Source organism: Somniosus microcephalus, unplaced genomic scaffold (genome assembly GCF_052327205.1).
Source record: "Somniosus microcephalus isolate GS21.2 unplaced genomic scaffold, FLI_Smic_1.0 unresolved_chr9, whole genome shotgun sequence".
Lineage (NCBI taxonomy): Eukaryota > Metazoa > Chordata > Chondrichthyes > Squaliformes > Somniosidae > Somniosus > Somniosus microcephalus.
In genome coordinates, this window is record NW_028225187.1 from 31,756,511 (window position 1) to 31,780,418 (window position 23,908).

Sequence of the window (23,908 nt, forward strand, 5' to 3'; positions counted from 1 at the left end):
GAGGCGGTGACTAGTGGTGTTTTGCAAGGATCAGTGCTTGGGCACCAGCTATTCACAATAAATATCAATGATTTGGATGAGGGAACCAAATATAATATTTCCAAGTTTGCTGATGAAATGACACGAGGTGGGATCGTGAGTTGTTATTAGGAGGCAAAGTGTCTTCAAGGAGATTTAGACAAGTTGAGTGAGTGGGCAAAACCATTGCAGATGCAGCATAACGTGGATAAATGTGAAGTTATCCACTTCGGTTGGAAAAACAGAAAGGCAGAGTACTAAATAAATGGTGATAGATTGGGAAATGTTCATGTATAAAGGGACCTGTGTGTCCTTGTACCCCAAACACTGAAAGCAAATATGCAGGTACAGCAAGCAGTTAGGAAGGCAAGTGGTATGTTGATATTCATTGCAAGAGGATTTGAGTACAGGAGCAAGGATGTCTTTCTACAGTTATAGAGGGCCTTGGTGAGACAACACCTGGAGTACTGTGTGCAGTTTTGGTCTCCTTACCTAAGAAAGGATGTACTTGACATAGAGGGAGTGCAGCGAAAGTTCACCAGACTGGTTGCCGGGATGGCAGGACTGTCGTATGAGGACAGATTGGGTCGACTAGGCCTGTGTTCACTACAGTTTAGAAGAATGTGTGGATCTCATTGAAACGGTTAAAATTCTGGCAGGGCTACGCAGACTGGATGCAGGGAGGATGTTTCCCCTGGCTGGCGTGTCTAGAACGAGGGGTCACAGTCTCAGGATACGGGGTAGGAAGTTTAGGACTGAGACGAGGAGAAACGTCTTCACTCATAGGGTGGTGAACCTGTGGAATTCTCTACCACAGAAGGCTGTGGAGGGCGAGTCACTGAATATATTTAAGAAGGGGATAGATAGATTTCTAGACACAAAAGGCATCAAGGGGCATGGGGAGAGAGCTGGAATATGTTTGTGAGACGTAGGATCTGCCATGATCATATTGAATGGCAGAGCATGCTCGAAGGGCTGAATGGCCTACTCCTTCTCCTATTTTTCCATGTTTCTGTGTTTCTAAGCTGGGTCCGGTGTAAATCACAAAATCCTGATTTGCATGGTGACAGAGGAGTACCGCCAGGAAAAGGCAGGTGCTTCTGCCGCCCAAAGGTCGGCCATTCTAAAAGTTTAAGCAGCCAGGGAGTTTCCGTTTACAACGTGCTGAGGTCGATATCAACGATGTAAAGTCATCACCAACTCAAAAGATCGATCCATGGGCACCCGATAGGTAGCGCCCATTTTGGACAGCGACTAGAAATTCTCTGTAGTGGATATTGCACAGATTAGTTTCAACAATTCTAATCAGAACATTATTTTATTTTCATTCTACAGCCCATGTCCCAGAAGTAGTCCTTAGCAATCCGAGCGATGGAATCGTGAAAGAAGGGGAGACATTTTACCTGCATTGTCGATACAGAGGCATGAATCAATGGGCTTATTGGTATAAAGATGAGACTTATATTCATTATAAATATATGTTCTTTGAAAGATATGCAGATAGTCGCAGTGGAGCGTCTTACCAGTGTTCAGTGCCGCTGCTTTGGTCCTCCTCTGAGAAGAGTAAACCTCTGGATTTAGTCACCATTGGTAGGTAAACTTCGACACCAATGATCATAGCACAGTTTTAGTCGAGAAATGTGTCGCTTATAAAGGGGCCTCACAGTCAAATATAGTACAGGATATCAAGCACATGCAATACTGGGATAAAATTGGACCACTGGGCAGAAGTGTATCTTCATCCCTCCTCCTAACAGGGGGACCTCTCGGTTTCCCCAGAGTTGAAATATATGCCGCTATTTTGTGCGGTAGTATCAGCCAGTTTCACCTCCCATTTATATCACATTAACTTCAATTGAAATATCGCACAGAGTCTAAATCTACCCAAATTCTTACATGTTGTTAGGTCAATCAAATGTTATTTATTTCAAGAGAGACCTTAAACCGCTAATTGTGCATGGAACAGCGGCTCTCTAAAACAGCAGATACGAGAAAGCCACCGTTAATATCTCCTAGAGTAATTTTAAGACTGTGTTGAAAGCTTAAATTCTATTTCCAAAGTTCAAACTACAAAATCTGTGATCTGCAAACTAGTTTATATTAATAATAATGACATCTGAGAATTGCTGTGTCGCTGGTCTGATATGCAATGACTTCTCCATTTAAACATTACTTCATCCTCTGCGAAGTAGGTTGTAGGGTGACCCATCACAGGTTTAAAATCCAACTTTGGTGGAAGCACGTAATGGGCTCTACTCTCTCCAACCCTGTTACAAATCAAATGTAAAAGTCATAAAACCGACTGCTGTTTCGTATTCGCTCATTTGCCGCCAATGTGTATTACAAATTTATACCGGAGTGGGAATAACTTTACCTTTCATCGCAGGGTGAAATAAACAGGCGAGGTCCAATCAATCGCCATGTTTTAGATTCAGGTGGAGTCGCATTTCTATTTACTTCAGTGTTAAATAAATCGAGAGTGGTTTGAAACTTATGGCTGCTCCATTACTGCCCTTTGGCCTCTTGGCGGTAAAAGTGAAAAGTAGCTCAAGTGTATCCTCCCGGCGCTCCCCTGGGATCAGGATTGGTTGGAAGTGCATCTGCAGACCCGAGGCATGGTGAGAAGTGGAGTGTACATTTATCTTGTGTCTCTCAGAAAACAAATTATTATGAGGTGCAACGAATGCTTTTATCTAGGTAATAAGCAATGCTAGAAAAATTGTTGATAGGTGACTAACTAGGGGCGCTCCTTGAGCACTGCCACAAGTTTATTGTATGTGCAGTGCAAAAACCCTTTACATACATAAATGGGGTTCCCTTCCGCACACCTGGCGAAGTTACAGCGGAGGAGCGAAGGCAGGAAATTGCCCTGTGTTTCCACAAAAGTTAATGGGACAATGAGCAGCTAATTTGTTTGGTCTTGCTGGACGAACGAGCAATACCCCAGGACACTGGAACGACTTCTTCGTCTTGGCGTCGTTCAATGGGATTTTTAACTGATATCAGAAGCACCTGAACAGGTGAAAGCGGCCACGGTTTTAATATCTTGATTCCACAACATTTACAAATACCAGACGTTTATTTAGAGAGGGCTGGGCATCTGCCTGGCTGTTGAATCGATCCTCGCCATTGAACTTCGTTGATGAAACCTTGAAGGGCAATATGAGCAGTGATAGCTCAGCATTAGAAAGGGAACGGTCACTCTCTGAACCAATAAACATTAGTTTGGCTTTTCAGGTCTTAAAATTACTTTTAGTTACTGAGGTGATACCGATTGCTCTGGATATTGAGCTGCACTTTCAAGCCAATGTTTTTTAACATTGAAGAATGGTGCTTTAACATATTTTAATTTGTATTTCGTTCATATGTTTCACTTTTTTTGCAGCTTCTGATATGAATTTAACTCTGGAAGTGAATCCAACATCCGCACTGTCAGGTGACAGTATTATCCTGAAATGTTTGATGCCTTCCTGGAAATGGAGAGAAGGTTTTCCCTTCCTGTGGTATCGAGATAAACAGTTAATAGCAGAAACTGACGAATCTCAGTACACCATAGAAAACGCAAAAGAGTCAGATACGGCACCATATCGGTGTGAACTCAAAATACGTTACAGGAAGTGGATCTCCCCGAATGTAACCATCACCATAAAAAGTTGGTCACTGCTTTTCTTTTTCATTTTCTTTATTTGATCTGGTAATGAGCTGTTGAAGGATGTGAAGTATTCTAAGAATCCTTGGCCTATATATGACTGCACAACCACAGAAATGTGGTTGACTCTTAATCCCCTCTGAAATGGCCTGGCAAGCTACTAAGTTTTATCAAAGCACGAGAAAAAACTGTAAGATTAAAACTTGGAGGAACACCTGGCATTGAACTAGGCATCATATTCGGACACAGATAAGACACACAGTCAACCCTGCAAAGCCCTCCTCCCTAACATCTGGGGACTTCTGCAAAAATTGGGACAGCTGTCCCACAGACCAGTCAAGCAATAGCCTGTCATAGTGATGATCACAGAATCATAACTTCCAGCCAATGTGGTGGCTGGGTGGTGACAGAGTGATGTAACTGTGAATATTTGCAGAATTCACAGTGATCATAGTAGATGTTGAGACACAGCAGGGAATAGCGAAAAGAGCAAAGTTCTATTGAAGGATTCATACTTGAATAAGTCTTGCACAGCGTGGAGTTCCTGTATCAGCAGAATATATTAAGCAGATTAAGTTCTCCGCAAACAAAGCAGCGAGTGCAAATCCATAACAATATAGTAATGCTGCCTACTGGAGTGTTCCACAATACAGCTGCTGGTTACCATTTAGTACAGTCGCACCTCGTGGTGGTTCTTGGTATATCCTTGCTCTTGTTATCAATAATCTCTGCTATTTGTTTAACTATATGAGATGAATTCTTACCTCCCAATCCATATTCTGTTTTCACCGAACTCTTCTCCAAACCTAAACTGAGGACTGAGCCTGCAGTTAAAATATTTGAGGTAGACCAGTTAAAATTCATTTTTTTTATTGAAACAATGCTGTTCAATATTAGGCTTCAATACACATTTCACAAAAATGGCAAAGCTCTGCAGTTGAATTCATACATCAACTCTAAGCACATGGGGGCAGCTTCTTTGAAGGGCTCGGTGACTTAGCCTTGTTGAGCAAATGCTTTCTACCACCGTGATAACAACAGAGTGATGAGGTTTCCATTACGGTAGAAGGTAAATAGAACCAGCTGTAATTACTGTTCATCTTTCATTTAAAGAATTCTTCAGGGGATTATAGATAAATAAATATACGGGAGGGATCCAATGTGGAAAAAGATTTACTCCCAGCTTTATCACATAATAAATCAATTTTGGATGTGATCTGTTTAAATCAAAGCGCCACCTGGTTCTATAAAAAATCCATACATTTACTGAAACCCACACTTGTAATAGCTGCAACGTTTGAAGACCAGTGTCCACTCCCAGTGGCTAATATTAGCTTCCTGCAATAGTGTCGAATGGGCGATACTGAATTTGCCTCCCATTATATGTCCCTCCCGTGTTTGCATCGCATCATTATCATTGGACAGGAACATCGTGCGTGGTGTACAATTGGTGCAAGATTCGATACCACGCGTTTTACACCATGGATCCAAGGTCAAGTTACCTCCTCTGTTTCTGTCTGACTGAATCAGCAACGAGCAGAACCTGGTCAGGAACAGCACGGTGTTTAATCAGACAGTGCCTTACCACTTACTAGTCCCGGCAATCGTTGCTAGCTGAAATCTCGGTGCTAAAATTTAACTTGGAGAGTGCAGTAGATAATTGGCAGACAAGGAAATCGAATTTCACCTGTGTGTAGATAGTATGGCCAATGAGCTACTACCGGTTTTGCACCCCAGACAAACTTGAATTTCCACCCCTCCAATTTCAGTAGAGGGGGATGACGGGGTGGCAAAACGCCGGAGGCTATTGAAGGCTGAGCCTCTGATGTCCGGCCTCTCGATTGCATTCAGTTAGAATCTGCCAATCATAACTCTATCTTTACATTTTAAAAGGAGCAGGCAATCAGAACACCAAGTGGGTGTTATCGATCCTGTGTCATCAGTGGATTTTCAAAGAATTGCATTGTCCATAGCTGAGCGTTTAACATGAATGTCCTAAAATGTGAAGGTGCTGCAACAATGACCAATGAGGTTTCAGTATTTAAGACTTGGGCATAAAGCATCGCCTGGGCGGAGAGCAGAGTCCAAAATCTGAGTGGGGGGAATGGGGTGGGCTGAAGAGGGATAATCTCACAGGACCCGCAGGATGTTTCCTCCATTCATTTTAACGGAAGGGTTAACTTCTCCCCAAATCTAGCCACGAGAGTATGTTCAGATGTCGGTGTTCCAAAATGCATCTTTCTATAAACCGAGTGCAATCAAGGATTATTGAACGGCTCTTTCTTTGAACCGCTGTCAGCATTTCATTGCTCTGATCATTAACTTGTGTTATCCAAACAAATACTTTCATAAATCTTTGAGAGATGCTTCAGCTGGTAAATCTATTTTTTACTCTTTTATAGAGCTCTTCTCCAAACCTACATTGAGGGCTGATTCTGAAGCTCAAATATTTGAGGGCCAACAGTTAAATCTCGCATGTTCGGCTGAAATATTTCGCTCCAGTTCGTCTTTGAGATATGTATTTTTCAAAGATGAACAAGCTCTCAATTCAGCGGCAGACCACAACTATTACATCAAGGAGACATCACTGCTGGACGATTCGGGGATTTACCAGTGTGAAGCAAGTACTTTGAACAGTGAGGTGAAGAAACTGAGTAATCAGGTTTCTGTTTCAGTCAGACGTGAGTACAATTTACTGTTAGAATTTAGCATCTTTCATCCACAAAATTCCCAGCAGGTTCGCACACGGGGATTGATCCGTGAAGAAAGGGCCTTACCTATATGTTCAACATGCACTGAATACATAAATAACTAAATTATTGTCGCATAGACAACAGGGGAAAGGAAATAATAGCATGTTTATACAACACATTCGTGAGGCCACAGATACTGTGTCCAATGTCCTGCCTTCCATTTTAAAGAGAACAGTAAAATCACAGAAAACGGGAAGCGTTGATTCACCAGATGACGCCAGGGATGGAAAACTTTATTCACCAGAATAGACTTGAGCTACTGGCACGAACACTACCGGAGTAGCCATGGCTAAGAGTTATTTCATTACTGTTTATTACATGATAAGACCGAGATAGGGTGATAAGGGAATGGTATTTACTCTGATTGCGAAGACAGGAAGGAGGGATCATTGATGTATAATTATCAATATAAGCGGGAGGATAGCTTAGAAGAACGTTCTTTATTCGAGGATTGCTGGAACAAAGAATGATTGGCCAAGTGGAGCAGTGGAGTTAGATGCAATTGCATTTAGGTAGATAGTGTTTATGGTACTGGAATAGTGCAGAGTTAGTAGGAATCAGTACCAGGCCAGAGATAGTAGGGTGGCCACTAGTGGATTGCAATAGGAATCATTGCAGTTCCAGAATCAGTTTTTCCTCTATTAATTCCACTGACTGCTGAAGTAGGAGAGGGGCACGGGCGCCCAAGATTGGAGTGGTAACCTAAATGACGAGGCTCTTTATTTTGATGAGAGCCCTATTTCACTTTGAAAGTAATACTACAAATTCCACAAAAGCAATGTAATTAACAAATGGTTATATTTACAGGAATCCCAGTGTCCAAACCAGAACTGGCAATCAGCCCTGGTAAAGAGTTACTGGAAGGCGACACAGCATCGTTAACCTGCTCAGTGTTCAACGGTTCTACCCCGATTACCTACATATTCTACAAAGGCCCGAATAAAGAACTCTTCCGAGAGGAGTCCAACCTAACCGAAATTACTTACCAAATCGGTAAAGTCAACCAAAGCACCCAAGGGGATTATATTTGTGGTGTTTCAAATGAAGCGACCAGACGTCCTCTACACAGCGATTTTGTTACGGTTGCAGTGCTAGGTGAGTTATTATAAATACCTCTGAGGCAGAACGAAACTAGTGACTCAAAGTGAGAACAGTCCGGGAATCATTGCTTTTGCCAATAGCTTGGACGTTGTAACATCTTCTTTGACATTCTTCTGTGTGAAGTGAGGCACTGCGCCATTTACATTAAACAGGTGAATGCCTAAAAAGAACAAGAATGTCATCTGATTGCATCAAATATTGGTCTACAAACTGCAACTGTTAGTTGTAGATTTAAAACGGCCGATCAGTCTGTTTAATTGACAAATTGAGAGAAGTTATACGGAGAGGTTAATGACGACTCAAATCTTAATACCATCGGCAGTAATTTTTGGGCTATAAATTTTAGAACATCATCTCTTAACCGTAGCTGCTAATACTTTTGTATTTGTATATGGGATTGGGAGTCGCTGGCAACATTTGCTTTAATTGGCCATCCCTAATTGCCCTTGAGAAGGTAGTGGTGAGCCACCTTCTTGAACCGCTGCAGTCCACGTGGTGAAGGTACTCCCACAGTGCTGTGAGGGAGGGAGTTCCAGGATATTGACGCAGGAGCGATGAAGGATCGGCGATATACTTCTAAATCAGGGCAGTGTGTGGCTTGGAGGGAACCTTGGAGGTGATGGTGTTTCCATGCCCCTGCGGCCCTTGTCCTTCTTGGGGGAAGAGGTCGCGGGTTTGGGAGGTGCTGCCGAAGAAGCCTTGGCGAGTTGCTGCAGTGCATCTTGTAGATGGTGCACACTGCAGCCACGGTGTGCCAGTGGTGGAGGGAGTGAATGTTTAAGGTGGTGGATGGGGTGACAATCAAGGGGGCTGCATTGTCCTGATGGTGTTAAGATTCTTTAGTGTTGTTGGAGCTGCACTCAATAGAAAAGTGGAGAGTATTCCATCACTCCTTAATTGTGCCTTGTAGATGGTGGAAAGTCTTTGTGGAGTCAGGAGGTGAGACACGCGCCAGAGATTACCTAGACTCTGACCTGCTCGTGCTGATAATATATTTCAAGCTCAGTTGGACAATATAGGTTCCATCCCTATATTGGAAGATGGGCAACAGTGGAGCCCTCAGGCTTTCGGCCCGAATTAAGCTTTGCTCTGAAGCGGGCCATTGTAACTTTAGCCGAAGGTGAAACATGGGTCATATCGTAGAGTTCGCCCATTATAATCAACGTCATATATTTCCTTCCATTGCCTGGTGGATTCCCCCCGCATTGTTCTGTATGTAACTCAGCGCAAGTTGTACTGATGGCTCATTGTCACCACCACATTGAGGCCGGTGACAAAGGAAATCTGCACATGTTTCAGTGCATTAACGAACCTACCTGAAAACAATCATCTTGTTTGTCCACTCGCTATATTTCCCGTTTCATATACAGTCCTGTTGAAAACTTTCAATTTTGGAAGAAAACCTACTATTTGGTGTTATGTGCAGAAACATTAGTTAGAACTAATATTCAATATCACTAATGGAACAGCGCAAGGACAATTCTGAACTAAATATTTTCGCCAATGCATTTACACCTGATCAACAATTCTTGCACCAGTCTGATTTATTTATCTGATTTAATCTAAGTGAGTACTCAAAATAGGTTTCAATTTTGAATTGTAACTTGCAGAATTAATTCTCTACATCTTTAATCTTATCTGCTTTCCACTAGTTCCTGCAGCTGGTGCTTCTCTCACTTCCAATGCCAACAAAACTGAGATTTCAGCGGGGGACCGTCTCTTTCTCCAGTGCCTGGTGAAGAGAGGCACTGCACTGCTTTTCCGCTGGTACCTGAACAACCAACAGTTAGGAAACAACAGCGAATCTTATCACTTAAGCAGGGACGGGAGTGAACTCATTATCAATTCATTCCAGACAGGCCATGGAGGTCGATATCACTGTGTAGCGACCAACAGAGGGAGCTTTGAAGGAATAGTAATGACAACCAGCAATTATATCGATGTCACGGTACCATGTAACAGAACATTGTGCTTGATCTAATTTTATGAAATACTTTTCTTCCGTCAAAGTAAACAGTATATTGAATTTGCATGACTTATATCTCATAAAGAAAACATTGCAGCTCAGGTGGAAATTTATAAGTATAGTTTCTGATTAAGAAATTGAACTTAACTAGGTGAAAACCGTGCTGAAATAAACTAGCAAATTTTCACAAGGGTGCTTTTGAAGTTGAAATTGATAAGGATACAAAGCAGAGCCATGGTCATAAAGTGACAGAGAGGGGAAGTTTGGGAGGGGTGAGCAAAAACCTGGCTGCAAATATGGTTCCTGTGAGGATGTTTGAAGCAGGCTGTAGTAGAGGTGGTTTAGGAGAGTAGAGCCAAAGCACTTTCACTAATGGTGTGACACAGGAAGCGCGTGAGCCCAATAGGCCACAAATTAACTGACTGAGGGCTGTAAGGATGGAGATATAATTGGAGGATATATGTAAGAAATATAGTGAACACGACGACCAGGTGTTTAAAATTGTTACATTCGAGGACAGGAAGCTAGATTGGAAAAGTGGCGAGTAGGAATTGGTGTGGGACAGGGATGTCTTGTTTAGTTGTAGTTTGTGGATGGCGGCGTTGGGAGCTCAGCAAGGAAGGCATGGTAATAATCGACCCTAGAGCTGACAAATCCATGGACCAATGTTCCAGGTTCGTGGGTCTCAGGTGGGTAGAAAGGGAATCCATTCAGTGCAGATTTTAAAAACAATTTTAATTCGGTGTATGGTGCGGTGTTGGATTTGTAATGCTTGGAATGGTTTTATGCTATTCATGTAATAAGTTTGTTTGATTCCAGCACAAAGTCACACAACCGCGATCACAGCAACAGTTCTTCCACTTTTTCTGATCGCTGCCCTGATTGCACTGGTTTTCTTCAAACTTCGGAAGCAGAAACAAGGTGAGCAGTGTCTTCCGGGCAGGTGATTGGCTCGACAGACACGGGATGGGATTCATTACCCAACATATTCAGTTGCATCATTCGAAATGTAACAGACTGATTTGAGAGGGAGAGGCACAGTTTGGGCAGGAGTGCAAAGAGTTATTTACATGGATGAATTCGGTTGATGAACTCACCTTGCTTAGTTGAGGATATGTTTCCGCTTCTACCATTCTCAAAAGGAATAAATCTGTGCCAGGGGGAGAATAATAACTGGCACGTGGTTAGGAAGAGAATGTGAAATCTGCTTGATGATTTGTAATGATTGGTGATATCTTAAATTTTTCCAGAAGTTCTTTGTGCATTCGTGCTCTGTTTTATTTAATTATTGATATAAATGCACGTGTGTAACAGTTTTTAATTATTAACAATGAAAATGCTTACTGTCTGACGATTATTTCAGGAAACCAAAACCATCTCTAGGCAGTAGAAGTGCCATATTTATTGCACAACTTGCTGAAATATGTCTCTTTCTATTTTATCCAGACAATTCCTCAAGTGTTTCACAGCCGCAGGGGTAAGTCTGCAAAATCTTTATATTAGTCCATCGTAACTATATCCATGATTATACTGAAAGCTGAAAATCCTCTTTGGCCCGGGTGCAAATTATACGCCCCCAATTGGAACCGAATATTGGACTCGACCTAGACGGTCGCTAGTTGCGCCTTTTATGCCTCCACGTACAAATGGAATTACACCCCATAGTCTCTGATATAGCTCCGATGGAGACGGTTGGAATGTTTAAGTGCTAAATACTCTCTTTTTTTGTTCTTGCTTTTTAGTTTATCAACAGGTCAGTCAGCCTAACATAGTTATTGGAAACCATTATTAGGGAAAAAATAAACATTAATTTGTAAAGACATTGTTTAATCAAGGAGATGCAACATGGATTTGTTAAAGGAAATCATGTGTGACTAACTTGATTGAATATTTGATGAGTTAACAGAGACTTTTGATCAAGATGGTGTAGTAGATGTTGCATATATTGACTTGCAGAAGGCAGTCATCCGAGGCTTGTTAAAAAAGATGTAAACCCATGGGATTAAGGGAAAGTGGCGTTATGGATACAGAATGGGCTCGGTGACAGGAAGCAGAGAGTGGTGGTGGATGGATATTTCTCAGACGGGGAGGTGGTTTTGCAGTGGTGTTCCCCAACAGTCATTTTGGGGTCCAGTACTCTTTGAATTTTAATGACTGACCTAGACAAAGGTGTAAGGAGCAACATTGTAAATCTGCAGATGATACATAACTTGGCCAGGTAGTAGATTGTGATGAGGATAGTTGTAGTCTTCAGGGTGACATAGACAGGAATGGTTAAATGGGCAGAAGCATGGCAGATGGAGTTCAACCTGGAACTGTGAAGTGATGTACTTTTGGAGAACTAATCTGGAAAGACAATATACAACAAAAGCCACGATTTTGAAAAGTGTAGATGAGCAGAAATCCTTTGGTGTGCATATACACAAATCCTTAAATATGACATGGCAAGTAGATAAGTTGGTTAAAGAAGCATATGGATCATTTGTTTTTTTAAAATAGCGGCTTATAATGTAAAAGCAAAGAGAACAAGCTAGAACTTTATGAATCAATGTTTAGGTCTCAGCTGGACAATTCATGGTAGCAACTCATCAAGGCTTCTTCGGCAGCAGCTCCAAAACACGCAAACTCTTCCAACTAGAAGGACAAGGGCAGCAGGCGCATGGGAACACCACCACCTCCAAGTTCCCCTCCAAGTCACACACCATCCTGACTTAGAAGTATATCGCCGATCCTTCATCGCCGCTGGGTCAAAATCCTGGAACTCCCTCCCTAACAGCACTGTGGGAGTACCTTCACCACACGGACTGCAGCGGTTCAAGGAGGCAGCTCACCACCACCTTCTCAAGGGGCAACTAGGGATGGGCAATAAATGCTGACCTTGCCAGCGACACCCACATCCAAAATACGAATAAAACCACACTTCAGGAAACATAGTAAGAGGCAAAGAAAGGTTACAGCGGAGGTTTACAGGATATTGCAAGGGATGAGGGACTTTATTTACGAGCAGTGGTTGGATAATTAGGACATGGAATAGAGAAGGTTAAGAGGTGAGCCATTAGAGATTTTCAAGGGGATGAGAAGCTTTGTTAGAGTAGATAGAGAAACAATATTCCCTCTTGGTCAATAACTAGAGGTCATAGATTTAACATCATTGTATAAAGATCTTGAGGGGAGATGTGGAGAAATATTTTTCAATGAGAGAGTTGTCGGGATGTAGAATGCTCTACCTGAAAATTTGGTGGAAGCTATTTCCATCAATAACTTTAGCAGTGAGTTGGACGGATCGTTGACGATGAGGACCATTTAGGGCTGCGGACAACAGCCAGGGATATGGGACTAAGTACGATTGCTCCTTCAAGGCATTCTATGTTCTGTATATCTACTTCTGAATTCTATGATTCTGTAACATTTCGTTAAAAGTTAACTTTGCGTTGTTGATGCATGAATCCTAAATATCTGAGAACATTTTCGTGCACAGTGTGGCAACTGAAAATAAATCTCTAACCCCGAGTGAAGAAACATCTGCGAACAATTTCGAGTATGCAGTTGTGGGATCAGCCCGAAATACCGGTAAGCGTGAACTGACACATGTGAAAAATATGGTAGATTGTTCATGGTAACATTGGTTCTGCCGGTAACCCATCGTATCTTCGGTGGAATATCGGTAAATATTCAGGGAAACGGCCATATATGCATGGCTTGCGGCAATATTCCACTGACGTTGTGACAGGACATGGTGGAAATCACCCATGGACATTGGAGTTCTTCATCTGCAAGCATTCAGAATACCCTCGTGTTAGATTCCCATCTTATTGTCTGGGTATTAAGCATCGCATGGGTCGAGCATACTCAGGGAAATAGTTGAGGCACTTGGCACGGTTCAATTGAACCATGTTAGTGGAAAGAAAAGCTGGTTGGTTCCGTAAAGGATGTGCCTGTTGCCCCAGCAGACTGAGCAGTCTGCGCTCTTTGCAGGTGATGCTAACTGTTCCGATGCCAAAACAAAAATCTACCCCCTATTCCCTTTTAATTTTGAATTCATTATTTCCTCTACCTCTCATTTTTCTTTTTTCTGATGGTAGTGGTTCTCAATCGGCTGGGATTGATAGGTGGACATCTGGGTGCTAGTCCAAAGTTTTAATCTCGGAACCTGATAATCAGACATATTGAACAATATCTTGAGTATTAAATTGATTTGGGGAACTGTCTCCTCCCCACCATTACGAATCAACTTTCCAAGCAAAGGATGCTGGAACTGGTCCTCAGCCCGATATCTGGGTGCCTGGAATGGAGTAATCAGAGAATATGCTTCTCACCGTCACCCTGTTTACAAGCAAGCGACTCAGCCCAGCCCTATGGCTTGGGACCAAAACACTTCATGAATTTGCTCACGGGACGGTGGATCAGCTTGTATTGATCAGGATAATTAGTTGCTTAATTTTAATACCAGTAAACACAGCAGTAAATTTCTAATCATGAATTGTAGGTTGTGTCTGGTATCTAAATGCTTCCTTAATTAACTATGTCATTGAGCACAGTTTCCATTTATTCTCTCTGCAGCTTCTATTTCCAATCATATAATCTACAGTGTAGTCCAAGGCACGAAACCTATGGAAGGTAAGGATTCGCCTTGTTACTTGGCTGGAGGGATTTGTATATCTCATAGGGCTTCATAACTACTGTGAGGGTAGCGACTGTCTTCAGACTGTGAGAAGTAATCTGGGAAGGGTCTGAATCCATTGATGCATTATAGGACTGGCACCACAATCGCAGTATTTGTAAATGACAAAATCACTATTGGCACTTTGTAAGTTCCATCTCTCGGGAGTAGTATCCTTAGAACCTGCACACGAACTCCACTGTTCTGGTTTTTAGATAACTATTGTGTGGAACATCGTAATTGGCCAGACTCTTAATGTCACCATAACATGCAACGACGATAACAAATCCTTAATATAACTCGATCGATACAGTTGAAGGCAAGTAACGTGTACATTTGGCAAACATAATCCATTCTTGGACATTTAAATCAATGCTATGCAATTAATGGTTATATAACTGAGGGGAATGATATGCTCTAATTCCATGCACTATATACATATTATGGATACTAATACGATTTTCTCAATTCATTATCGCTGTCAATTAATTTATACCAAGCAATCAGTCAGTCTAGCTCTGTAAATAGGTATCCATGTGTCAATCAATATCTTTCTATCTATGACTTTGCTCACGGGCCTGTGGAGCAGCTTTTATTGATCAGGTTAATTAGTTGCTTCATTTTAAAACCAGTGAACACAGCAGTAAATTTCCAATCATGAATTGTAGGATGGATCTGGTATCTAAGTGCTTCCTTGATTATCATTGATCGCAGTTTCCTCTTTCTCGCTCTACAGCTTCTAGTTCTGATCAGATAACCCACAGTTTAGTACAAGGCACGAAGCCCATGGAAGGTAAGGATTCGCTGTGTTACTTTGCTGGAGGGCTTGTTAACTACTGTAAGGGTAGTGACTGTCTTCAGATTGTGAGACATCATCTGGGAAGAGCCTGAATCGATTGATGCATTATAGGACTGAAACCACAATACCAGTATTTGTAAATGAAAAAAATCACTATAGGCACTTTGTAAGTTCCATCTCTCGGGAGTAGTATCCTTAGAACCTGCACACAAACTCCCCTGTTCTGATTCTTAGATAACATCATAATTGGCCGGACAATTAATGTTGCCATAAACTGCAATGACGATAACAAATGCTTAATATAAGTCGATCAATAAAGTTGAAGGCAAATAATGTGTACTTTTGGTGGCAAACATCATCCATTCTTGGACATTTAAAACAATGCTATTCAATTAATGGTTATATATCATCCTTATTAAACTTATGGAAATGACATCATCTATTCCCATGCACTAAATTCATATTATGGATACTAATACGGTTGTCTCAATACATTATCGCTAGCAATTAATTTATATCAAGCAATCAATCAGTCTACCTCTGTAAATAGCTATCCATGTATCCATCAATATCTTTCTATCTATGTATCTATCTATCTTTATATCTATCTTCCAAATATCTATGTATCTTTCTATCTATCACTCCATGTCTTCCTCCCTATTTCTCTATATATATCTATCGTCCCTCTATCATCTATATATTAATCCATCTTAATGAAGCCTTATTTTTGTCTTGTTTTCTCTTTTTGTTTCTGTTTAGATATTACCGGAAATGCTGCCAATTTAGTGTATTCGGAGGTCACGATCAGAAAGTCACGAGGCTGTGGTAATTTCTGTCAATTGTTCGCAGCTGTTGCTAAGCAAGATGATAATTACAGTTCTACATAATGTTGGGTTATTCCTCTGCTTGATATAGTGGGAATGAGGTACATGGACTGTAAACTAAATAGTGGGGAGGGGGGAGGGTTCAGTTGAAGGGGAATTTAGAAAGTCAAACAGAAAGGAGGAGGTAACAGTGCAAGGTAGCGATAGGGGTAATGATAACCAGAGATTGACAGGAGGAGACAAAGCATACAGACATAAACGTGCACTTGCAAACAGATTCAGAGTAGTTAAAAATGGTATAAAAATAAATAAAAGCTCTTTAACTGAATGCATGCAGCATTCATAACAGGATAGATGAGTTGCCGGCACAAATCGAAATAAATGGGCATGATCTGATAGTCATTACAGAGACGGGGTTGCAAGGTGACCAATTCTGGGAACTGAATATTCAAGGGTATTTGATATTTCGGAAGAATAGGCAGAAAGCAAAAGGAGTTGGGTAACTCTTTTAATAAAGGATGTGATCAGTGCAGTGGTGAGAAATGATATTGGCTCAGAATATCAAAATATAGAATTTGTTTTAACGGAGATAATAAATAGTAAGGGAAATAAATCATTAGCGGGAGCAGTCTATAGCACTCCTAACTGTAGCTACACTGTGTAGGACAGTGTATAAATCAAGAACTAATAGGGGCTTGTAAGTAAGGTACTGCGATAATCATGGGCGATTTTAATATTCATATAGCTAGAACAAATCTAATTGACAAGGTTAGCCTTGAGGACGAGTTCATAGAATGTATTCGGTATGGTTTCTTAGAACAATACGTTGTGGAATCAACCAGGGAGATGGCTATTTTAAATCTGGTAATATGTAATGGGGCAGGATTAATTAATGATCTCATGGTAAAGGATCCTCTTGTGAAGAGCGATCATAGCATGATGAATTTCTAATTCAGATTCAGGGTGAGAAACTTGGGTCTGAAACTTAAATAAATTCAATTACAAAAGGTATGAAGAAAGAGTTGGCTAAAGTAGACTGGGAAAATAGATTAAAGTGTAAGACGGTAGATAGGCAGTGACAGATATTTAATGAGATTTTTCATAACTCTCAGCAAAGATTTATTGCAGTGTGAAAGAAAGACTCTACGAGAAGGATGAACATCCGGGGCTAACTGACGAAGTTTAGGATGGTATCAAATTGAAAGAAAATGCATAATATGTTGCAAAGATTCGTAGTAGGTGAGAATTGGGAAATTTTTGAAAATCAGCAAAGGATGACTAAAAAATTAATAGAGGTAGAAGATAGATTATGAAAGTAAACTAGCAAAGAATATAAAAAAACAGAGACTAAGAGCTTCAACAGGTATATAAATGAAAGATAATAGCTAAAGTAAACGTTGGTCCCTTAGATGATGGGACTGGGGAATTAGTAATGGGAAACGGGGAAATTGCAGAGACATTTAACAAATATTTTGTATTGGTTTTCACGGTAGAAGACACAAAAAGCATCCCAATGATAATTGATAATCAAGGTGCTGTATTCACAATATATATCTAAAATTTGGGTGAGGGTCCCAAATGTAATATTTCCAAGTTTGCTGACATCACAAAACTAGGTGGGATTGTGAGTTGTGAGGAGGAGGCTAATAGGCTTCAAGCTAATTTAGACAAGTTGATTGAGTGGGCAAATACATGGCAGATGCAGTATAACGTGGATAAATCTGAAGTTATCCATTTCAGTACGAAAAACAGAAATGCAGAATATTATTTAAATGTTGATAGATTGGGAAATGTTGATGTACAGACGGACCTGGGCGTCCCTGTACACCAGTCACTGAAAGCAAACATGCAGGTGCAGCAAGCAGTTAGGAAGGGAAATTGAATGTTGGCCTTCATTGCAAGAGGAGTTGAGTACAGGAGCGAGGATGTACATTTATACAGGGCCTTGATGAGACCTTGGGAGTACGGTGTACAGTTTTGTTTTCCTTACCTAAGAAAGGATATACTTACGATAGAGGGAGTGCAGCGAGGGTTCATCAGACTGATTCCTGGGATGGCAGGACTGTCGTCTGAGGAGCGATTGGGCCGACTAAGCTTTATTCACGAGAGTTTAAAAGAATGTGAGTGTATCTCATTCAAACGTATAAAATTCTGACAGGGCTAGACAGACTGGATGCAGGGAGGATGTTTCCCCCGGCTGGTGGATCTAGAAGGATTGGTTACATTCTCAGGATGGCGTACATTCAAGGTTCTTAAATGAAGTGGCTGCAAAGATAGTCGATGCATTGGTTGTAATCAACCAAATTTCCCTGGATTCTAGAGAGCTCCCAGCGGCTTGGAAATTCGCAAATTTAACGCTCCAATTGAAGAAAGGAAAGAGGCCAAAAGCAGGAAGCTATTGGCCAGTTAGCCTTACATCTGTCATTGGGAAAATGATGGAATCCATTATTAAGGAATGAATAGCAGGACATATAGAAAATCATAATGCCATCTACTTGAGTCAACATGGTTTTATGGAAGGGAAATTGTGCTTGACAAATTTATTGGAGTCCTTTGAGGATGTAACGAGGAGTGTGGATAAAGGGGAACCAGTAGATGTAGTGTATTTGAATTTGCAAAAGTCATTCGCTAAGGTGCCAGATAAAAGGTTACTGCACAAGATAAGAGCTCTCGGGCTTGGGGGTAATATATTAGCATGGATAGAGGATTGGCTAACTAACAGAAAACAAAGAGTCGGGATAAATGGGTCATTTTCCGGTTGGCTAACTGTAACTAGTGGGATGCCACAGGTATCAGTTCTGGGGCCTCCACTATTTACAATCTATATTTATGACCTGGCCAAATTTGCTGACGATACAAAGGTACATGAGAAACAAGTTGTGAGGAGGACACAATTAGTTTGCAAAGGGATATAAATATGTTAAGTGAGTGGGCAGAAATTCGGCACATGCAGTATAATGTGGGAAAATATGAGATTATCCACTTTGGTAAGAAAACTAATGAAACAAATTATTATTTAAATGGGGAGAGACTACCTAATGCTGCCATACATAGGGGACTGGGTGTCCTCATACTTGAAACACAAACGGTTAGCATGCAAGTACAGCAAGTAATTAGGAAGGCAAATGGAATGTTGACCTTTATTGCCAGGGGGTGGAGCATAATAGTAGGGAAGTCTTGCTACAACTGGAGTATTGCGTGTAGTTCTGGTCCCCTTATTTCAGGCGGGATACACTTGCATTGGAGGCAGTTCAGAGATGGTTCACTAGGTTAATTCCTGAGATGAAGGGGTTGTCTAAAGAAGAAATGTTGAGCAGGGTGGGCATTTACGCATTGGAGTTTAGAAGAATGAGAGGTGATCTTATTGAAACATATAAGATTCTGAGGGTGCTTGACAGGGTAGATTCAGGGAGGATGTTCCCCCTCGTGGGGGAATCTAGCAGTAGTGGACAAAGTTACAGGATATGGGATCGCTCTTTTAAAACGATGATGAGGAGGAATTTCTTCTCTGAGGTTGTGAATCTTTGGAATTGTCTAACCCAATGAGCTGTGGAGGCAGAGTCATTGAGTATATTCAAGGTGGAGATAGACATATATTTGAGCTACAGGGGAGTTAAGGGTTTTGAGGAGCGGATGGGAAAGTGGGGATGAGGCCAAGTCAGATCAGTCATGGTCGTATTGAATGGTGGTGCAGGTTCGAGGGGCCGAATGGCCTACTCTTGCTCCTATTTATGTTTCTCATGAAATATCACGTAGATGTTATTAGCAGGTGTAATTTTAACCTAACTCAGCCTGGTCGAAAAGGGACTGGATCTGGTGAAATCCCTGTTGTCAATCGCACCCAATTTTACTCTCCTACTACAAGGGAGAGTAAAGTCCATTGGGTGTACACCCACCCTGAAATTGTCCCGATCTCGTCAGTTTACTGCCAGGGTGGGTGATACTAAAATGACCCCGGATTAGGCTGGATTAATCTGATTCTGTTCATCAACTTCCCCAGATTGTTGCCTTTATAATGCATCTGCTTTATTTACAGATAATGATGATGGCGCCTCAGGAAGGAAACAGGTAAGTTTTCTTTAGAGGGGAAAGATGCTGGTGAGAAATATCACGACCAATGCGGGTAGATTTCTAACTAACCTTCGCAAAGTAAACTGTCGGCCATCAGTTTTAGCAATGGCCCGATTGAAACACACACCCTTATCAATAAGATATTCCTTTGGACTGTGAAACGAGCAGCACATTCGCTGTCCACCCGTTATGGTCCCACACTGCCCAAAAGCAATTTTAACCCCGATGTCTATTATTCTCTATCATTGGGACAGATATGCTGCTTGCGACTTGGGCTTAAAGAGGGCGATGACGGTCTTTCACACAGAATAGAAAACACACATTTTTAATTTGCAATGATTTGAATTAAAAATAGAATCCGGCGGTTCCAGTCGACGCCAGTTTTAAGCCTGGGCCGAATTTGTGAAATCTAAATCATTCTGTCTGCAAAGGTCGCTGCTAAACTTGCTCCACACCACTAAAGTAGCCCCTGATTAGTAATTTAAATCCCGACCATTATTTTAAAATTCAGTTGCCAGTTGTTTACAGAATAATAAAGAACATTTTAGTTTCGTTCCACCGAAAGATCATTGCAAACATGGGTGCAGTAGATTATTGGTTACATAACTGGATCAATAATCCAGAGGTCTCGAATAATGGTCCGAAGATATGAGTTCAAATCCCAGCACTGGCAGCTGGGGAAAGTAAATTCAGTTAATTAAATACATCTGGAATAAAAAGCTCATAACAGTAATGGTGACCATGACACTCTCTGGTTGTTGTAAAACCCAACTAATGTCCTCAAGGAAGGAAATTGGCTGTCCTTACCTGGTCTACCCTATATGTGACTCCAGACTCACTAGCAATGAGGTTGACCCTTAACTGCCCCTAAAATGGCCGAGCATGCCAATCAATTGTACCAAACTGCAAGAAAAGGCATTAACCCTATGGGAACACCTCCCCCTCCAAGTCACACACCATCCTGACTTGGAAGTATATTGCCATTCCTTCATCGCTGCAGGGTCAAACTCCTGGAACTCCCTCCCTACCAGCACTGTGGGAGCACCTTCACGACACAGACTGCAGCGTTTCAAGAAGGCGGCTCGCCACCATCTTCTCAAGGGCAATTAGGAATGGGCAATAAATGCTGGCCTTGCCAGCGACGCCCACATCCCGTCAATGAATAAAAAATTATCATCGCTTGTTTAAATTTAGTCGGTGGTTTATTCATTGCTCGTTTCAATCCAACCATTTTATTTTGATTTTTAACTATAAAAGTAAATTAATAGAGGAATTATAAGTGAAATTGTGTGAGCTCAGCCAGTTAATTGTCAGTAGTTTTGACCATACTGTAAATCGGGCAATATTGAATTGGCCATCCATTATCCATCTCTCCCGACTTCCCTTCCACTGAAATCACCACTGATTCTCTCTCGCCAGCTGTGCACCACCACCTGAGACAATTTCAGCCCCATATTCTTTAATTCCAGGTTAACAAGATTGGTCCCAGCGACTATTGTGTCACGTACGCCACAGTTAACCGCACAAACACTGAAGCTAGTTTGGAAGGACGTCCAATGGAAGAAGGCTGTGTCTACGAAAACATTCCACGGAAATAAGAGTGAAGCAGGATTAAAAAGCATGGATAAAACAAGAAAACAGAATGGAGGCAACGACAATCAACTTGTGCTCTGTGCAAACTACCTGCCCTCAGGGACTTTAGTCTGAAGGCAGGTTAGGCCATTGTTCCTTGTGCAAGGCCTCCTAGGCACAGCGTTCCTGCCCGCCAGCCATTCAATTTATACATATGTTTTACTCTGACAGGACTTTATATCTCGAGGGATATCATGTCGCAAGCTTTGCAGCTGATATTTTGCACAGGGAACCTACGTGTGGCTTTGGTGGTGCTACGTGCAAGTCTATACAGTGTGTAAGAATATTGCACCGGAACGTACACCCAGGCTAGCCATGTTCTAATGCAATTAGTTAATGGATGCGTTTGGGGCTCTTGCTCTCTTGTTCCGCCAGTGTACTTGCATTCTTCCAAAACTGCAGAGGGAGATCAGTGGATCCCCTGGAGAAATTATGCAAATGCCCGAAGATGATGGGAGAAATCCTGTAGCAATTTCTAGGGTCAATTTTATCTTAAGTCATGTTGTAAAATGAATGTTATCGAACTGACCACCTATGTGACCCCATGACCCCATGACATATTTCCTTTTCCATTAACTTCAATGTAAAGTAAAACCGGGCATGCTGTATAATGGGAGCCTTGATTGATATCGTCCATTTGCCACTCTCGCCCAATATTCAAATTATTCCAATCTATATGAATGCCACAAAAAAACTGTGTATAGAGTAAGTGGTTACTGTTTAATCTTCATCAATTGGGAGTTTAGCATTGCATTGGCAGAGCGCAGGGTAGAATATCTGGTGGGAAGGATGGCCCATTACTTGCCAAGCCCATCGAATTTTGCTTTCTTTCAACCTTCAAAAAGCAGGCCGTTCCGTTACCGGCATCCCTTGTGCCAAACTTTCCTTCCACGTTCCGGCAGTACAGACTGAACTTTACCTCACCACATATTAGTGCCAGATGCATAAGACATAGCGTTTTGTAATGCTACATGGATGATGGGATTTTTAAAATTTACACGGAATTTAAAGCACAGTAACTGGCATTCTGCCCAAGTGGCCTGTGCTGGCGTTTATGTTCCACACGAGACTCTTCTCACCTTCCCTCATCTAATCCTATCAACATATCCATTTTGTAACATATAACATAAAAACATAAGAATTAGGAGCAGGAGTAGACCATATGGTCCCTCGAGGCTGCTCTGGCGTTCAGTAAGATCGTGGCAGATCTTCGACCTTAACTCCACTTGCCCGCCCGATTTCCATATCCCTTGTTTGAACTAGAATCCAAAAATCGATTTTATCTCAGCCTTGAATGTACTCAATGATTCTGCATACACACCAAATTGGGGAAGTGCATTACAAAGACTCACAACCCTCTGAGTTAAGAAATTCCACCTCATGGCTGACCCCATAACCTCAGACTATGTCCCCGAGTTTTAGAATCTCCAGCCAGGGGAAACTGCCTCTCAACATCTATCCTGTAAATCCCCCCAGAATCCTAGATCATCTCTCATTCTTCTAAATCCCAGTGAGTATGGTCCCAATCTACTCAATATGTCCTCTTCGGACAACCCTCTCATCCCGGGAATCAATCTAGTGGACCCTCATTGAACCGCCTCTGTGATGGAGACCACAAAAGGACACAATACTCTAATGTGGTCCAACAACATTTCTATACAAATTTAACACGGCTTCTCTCCTTTTCCATTCATTTCCTCTAGAAATGGACTCCAATACTTCGGTAGCAACTTGTTTTTCTAATTTTAATGATTTGTGAATGTGCACCCCTGGATCCCTTGCTCCTCTACCCCATTTAGATTCTAATTTTTCGAGAATAATGTGGCTTCCTCATTCCTCGGACCAAAATTCACAACCTAACTATGTTAAAATTCGCTTGCCATGTACACGCCCATTCAGCATGTTTATTAACGTCTTTTTGTATTTTATCTTGCTTCAACAATAACTGTTTTAATCGTTGAATAATAAATACAATTTTAAGAAATATTCCCTGTTGTTCACAGATTGACATCAAGTGTAAGTCTATTCAGAACGATTTCAACCAAACCTTCTGCTAATTCAATGCACAAATACAGTGGCTTTAGTTTGTATTTGGGGAATGACCATACGGTACTGCCTGGAGACTCCCTCCAAATGAGTGGGTAGGACAGGGGAGGGAAAATATATTTCTGATGTCTTTAACTCATATTCCGCTGCATATTTAAAATATATATATTTATTTTAATCACTAAATATTCTGGGATGCGGCACAATACGAAAATGGAAACAATTAATTTTGATGATGGCGCCAAAACGATTAATCTCTTTTTCTAAAAGTTAGAGAAAGGAATAACAAAAATTCTGTTAGTTCCTTATGGGCATTCCATATATTGTTATAGCGCATTGTCGGTCTGTTTTATCTACCTATCGATCTATCTTTTTGTGTTAGATTTACT

At 41.4% G+C, this 23,908-nt stretch overlaps 1 protein-coding gene across 1 annotated transcript; it reads left to right on the forward strand.

Annotated features, from left to right (window-relative positions):
* The first annotated feature begins 641 nt into the window (after positions 1-641).
* Positions 642-23,435, forward strand: LOC147085039 (Fc receptor-like protein 2). Its single transcript, XM_085979741.1, has 13 exons — positions 642-1,608; positions 3,404-3,670; positions 6,070-6,348; positions 7,228-7,515; positions 9,174-9,476; positions 10,307-10,408; positions 10,934-10,964; positions 12,966-13,057; positions 14,048-14,104; positions 14,884-14,940; positions 15,706-15,771; positions 19,807-19,838; positions 21,311-23,435. Exons 1-13 carry the CDS (start codon positions 1,443-1,445, stop codon positions 21,437-21,439), a joined length of 1,869 nt encoding a protein of 622 aa, XP_085835867.1. The 5' UTR covers positions 642-1,442; the 3' UTR covers positions 21,440-23,435.
* The last annotated feature ends 473 nt before the right edge of the window (positions 23,436-23,908 follow it).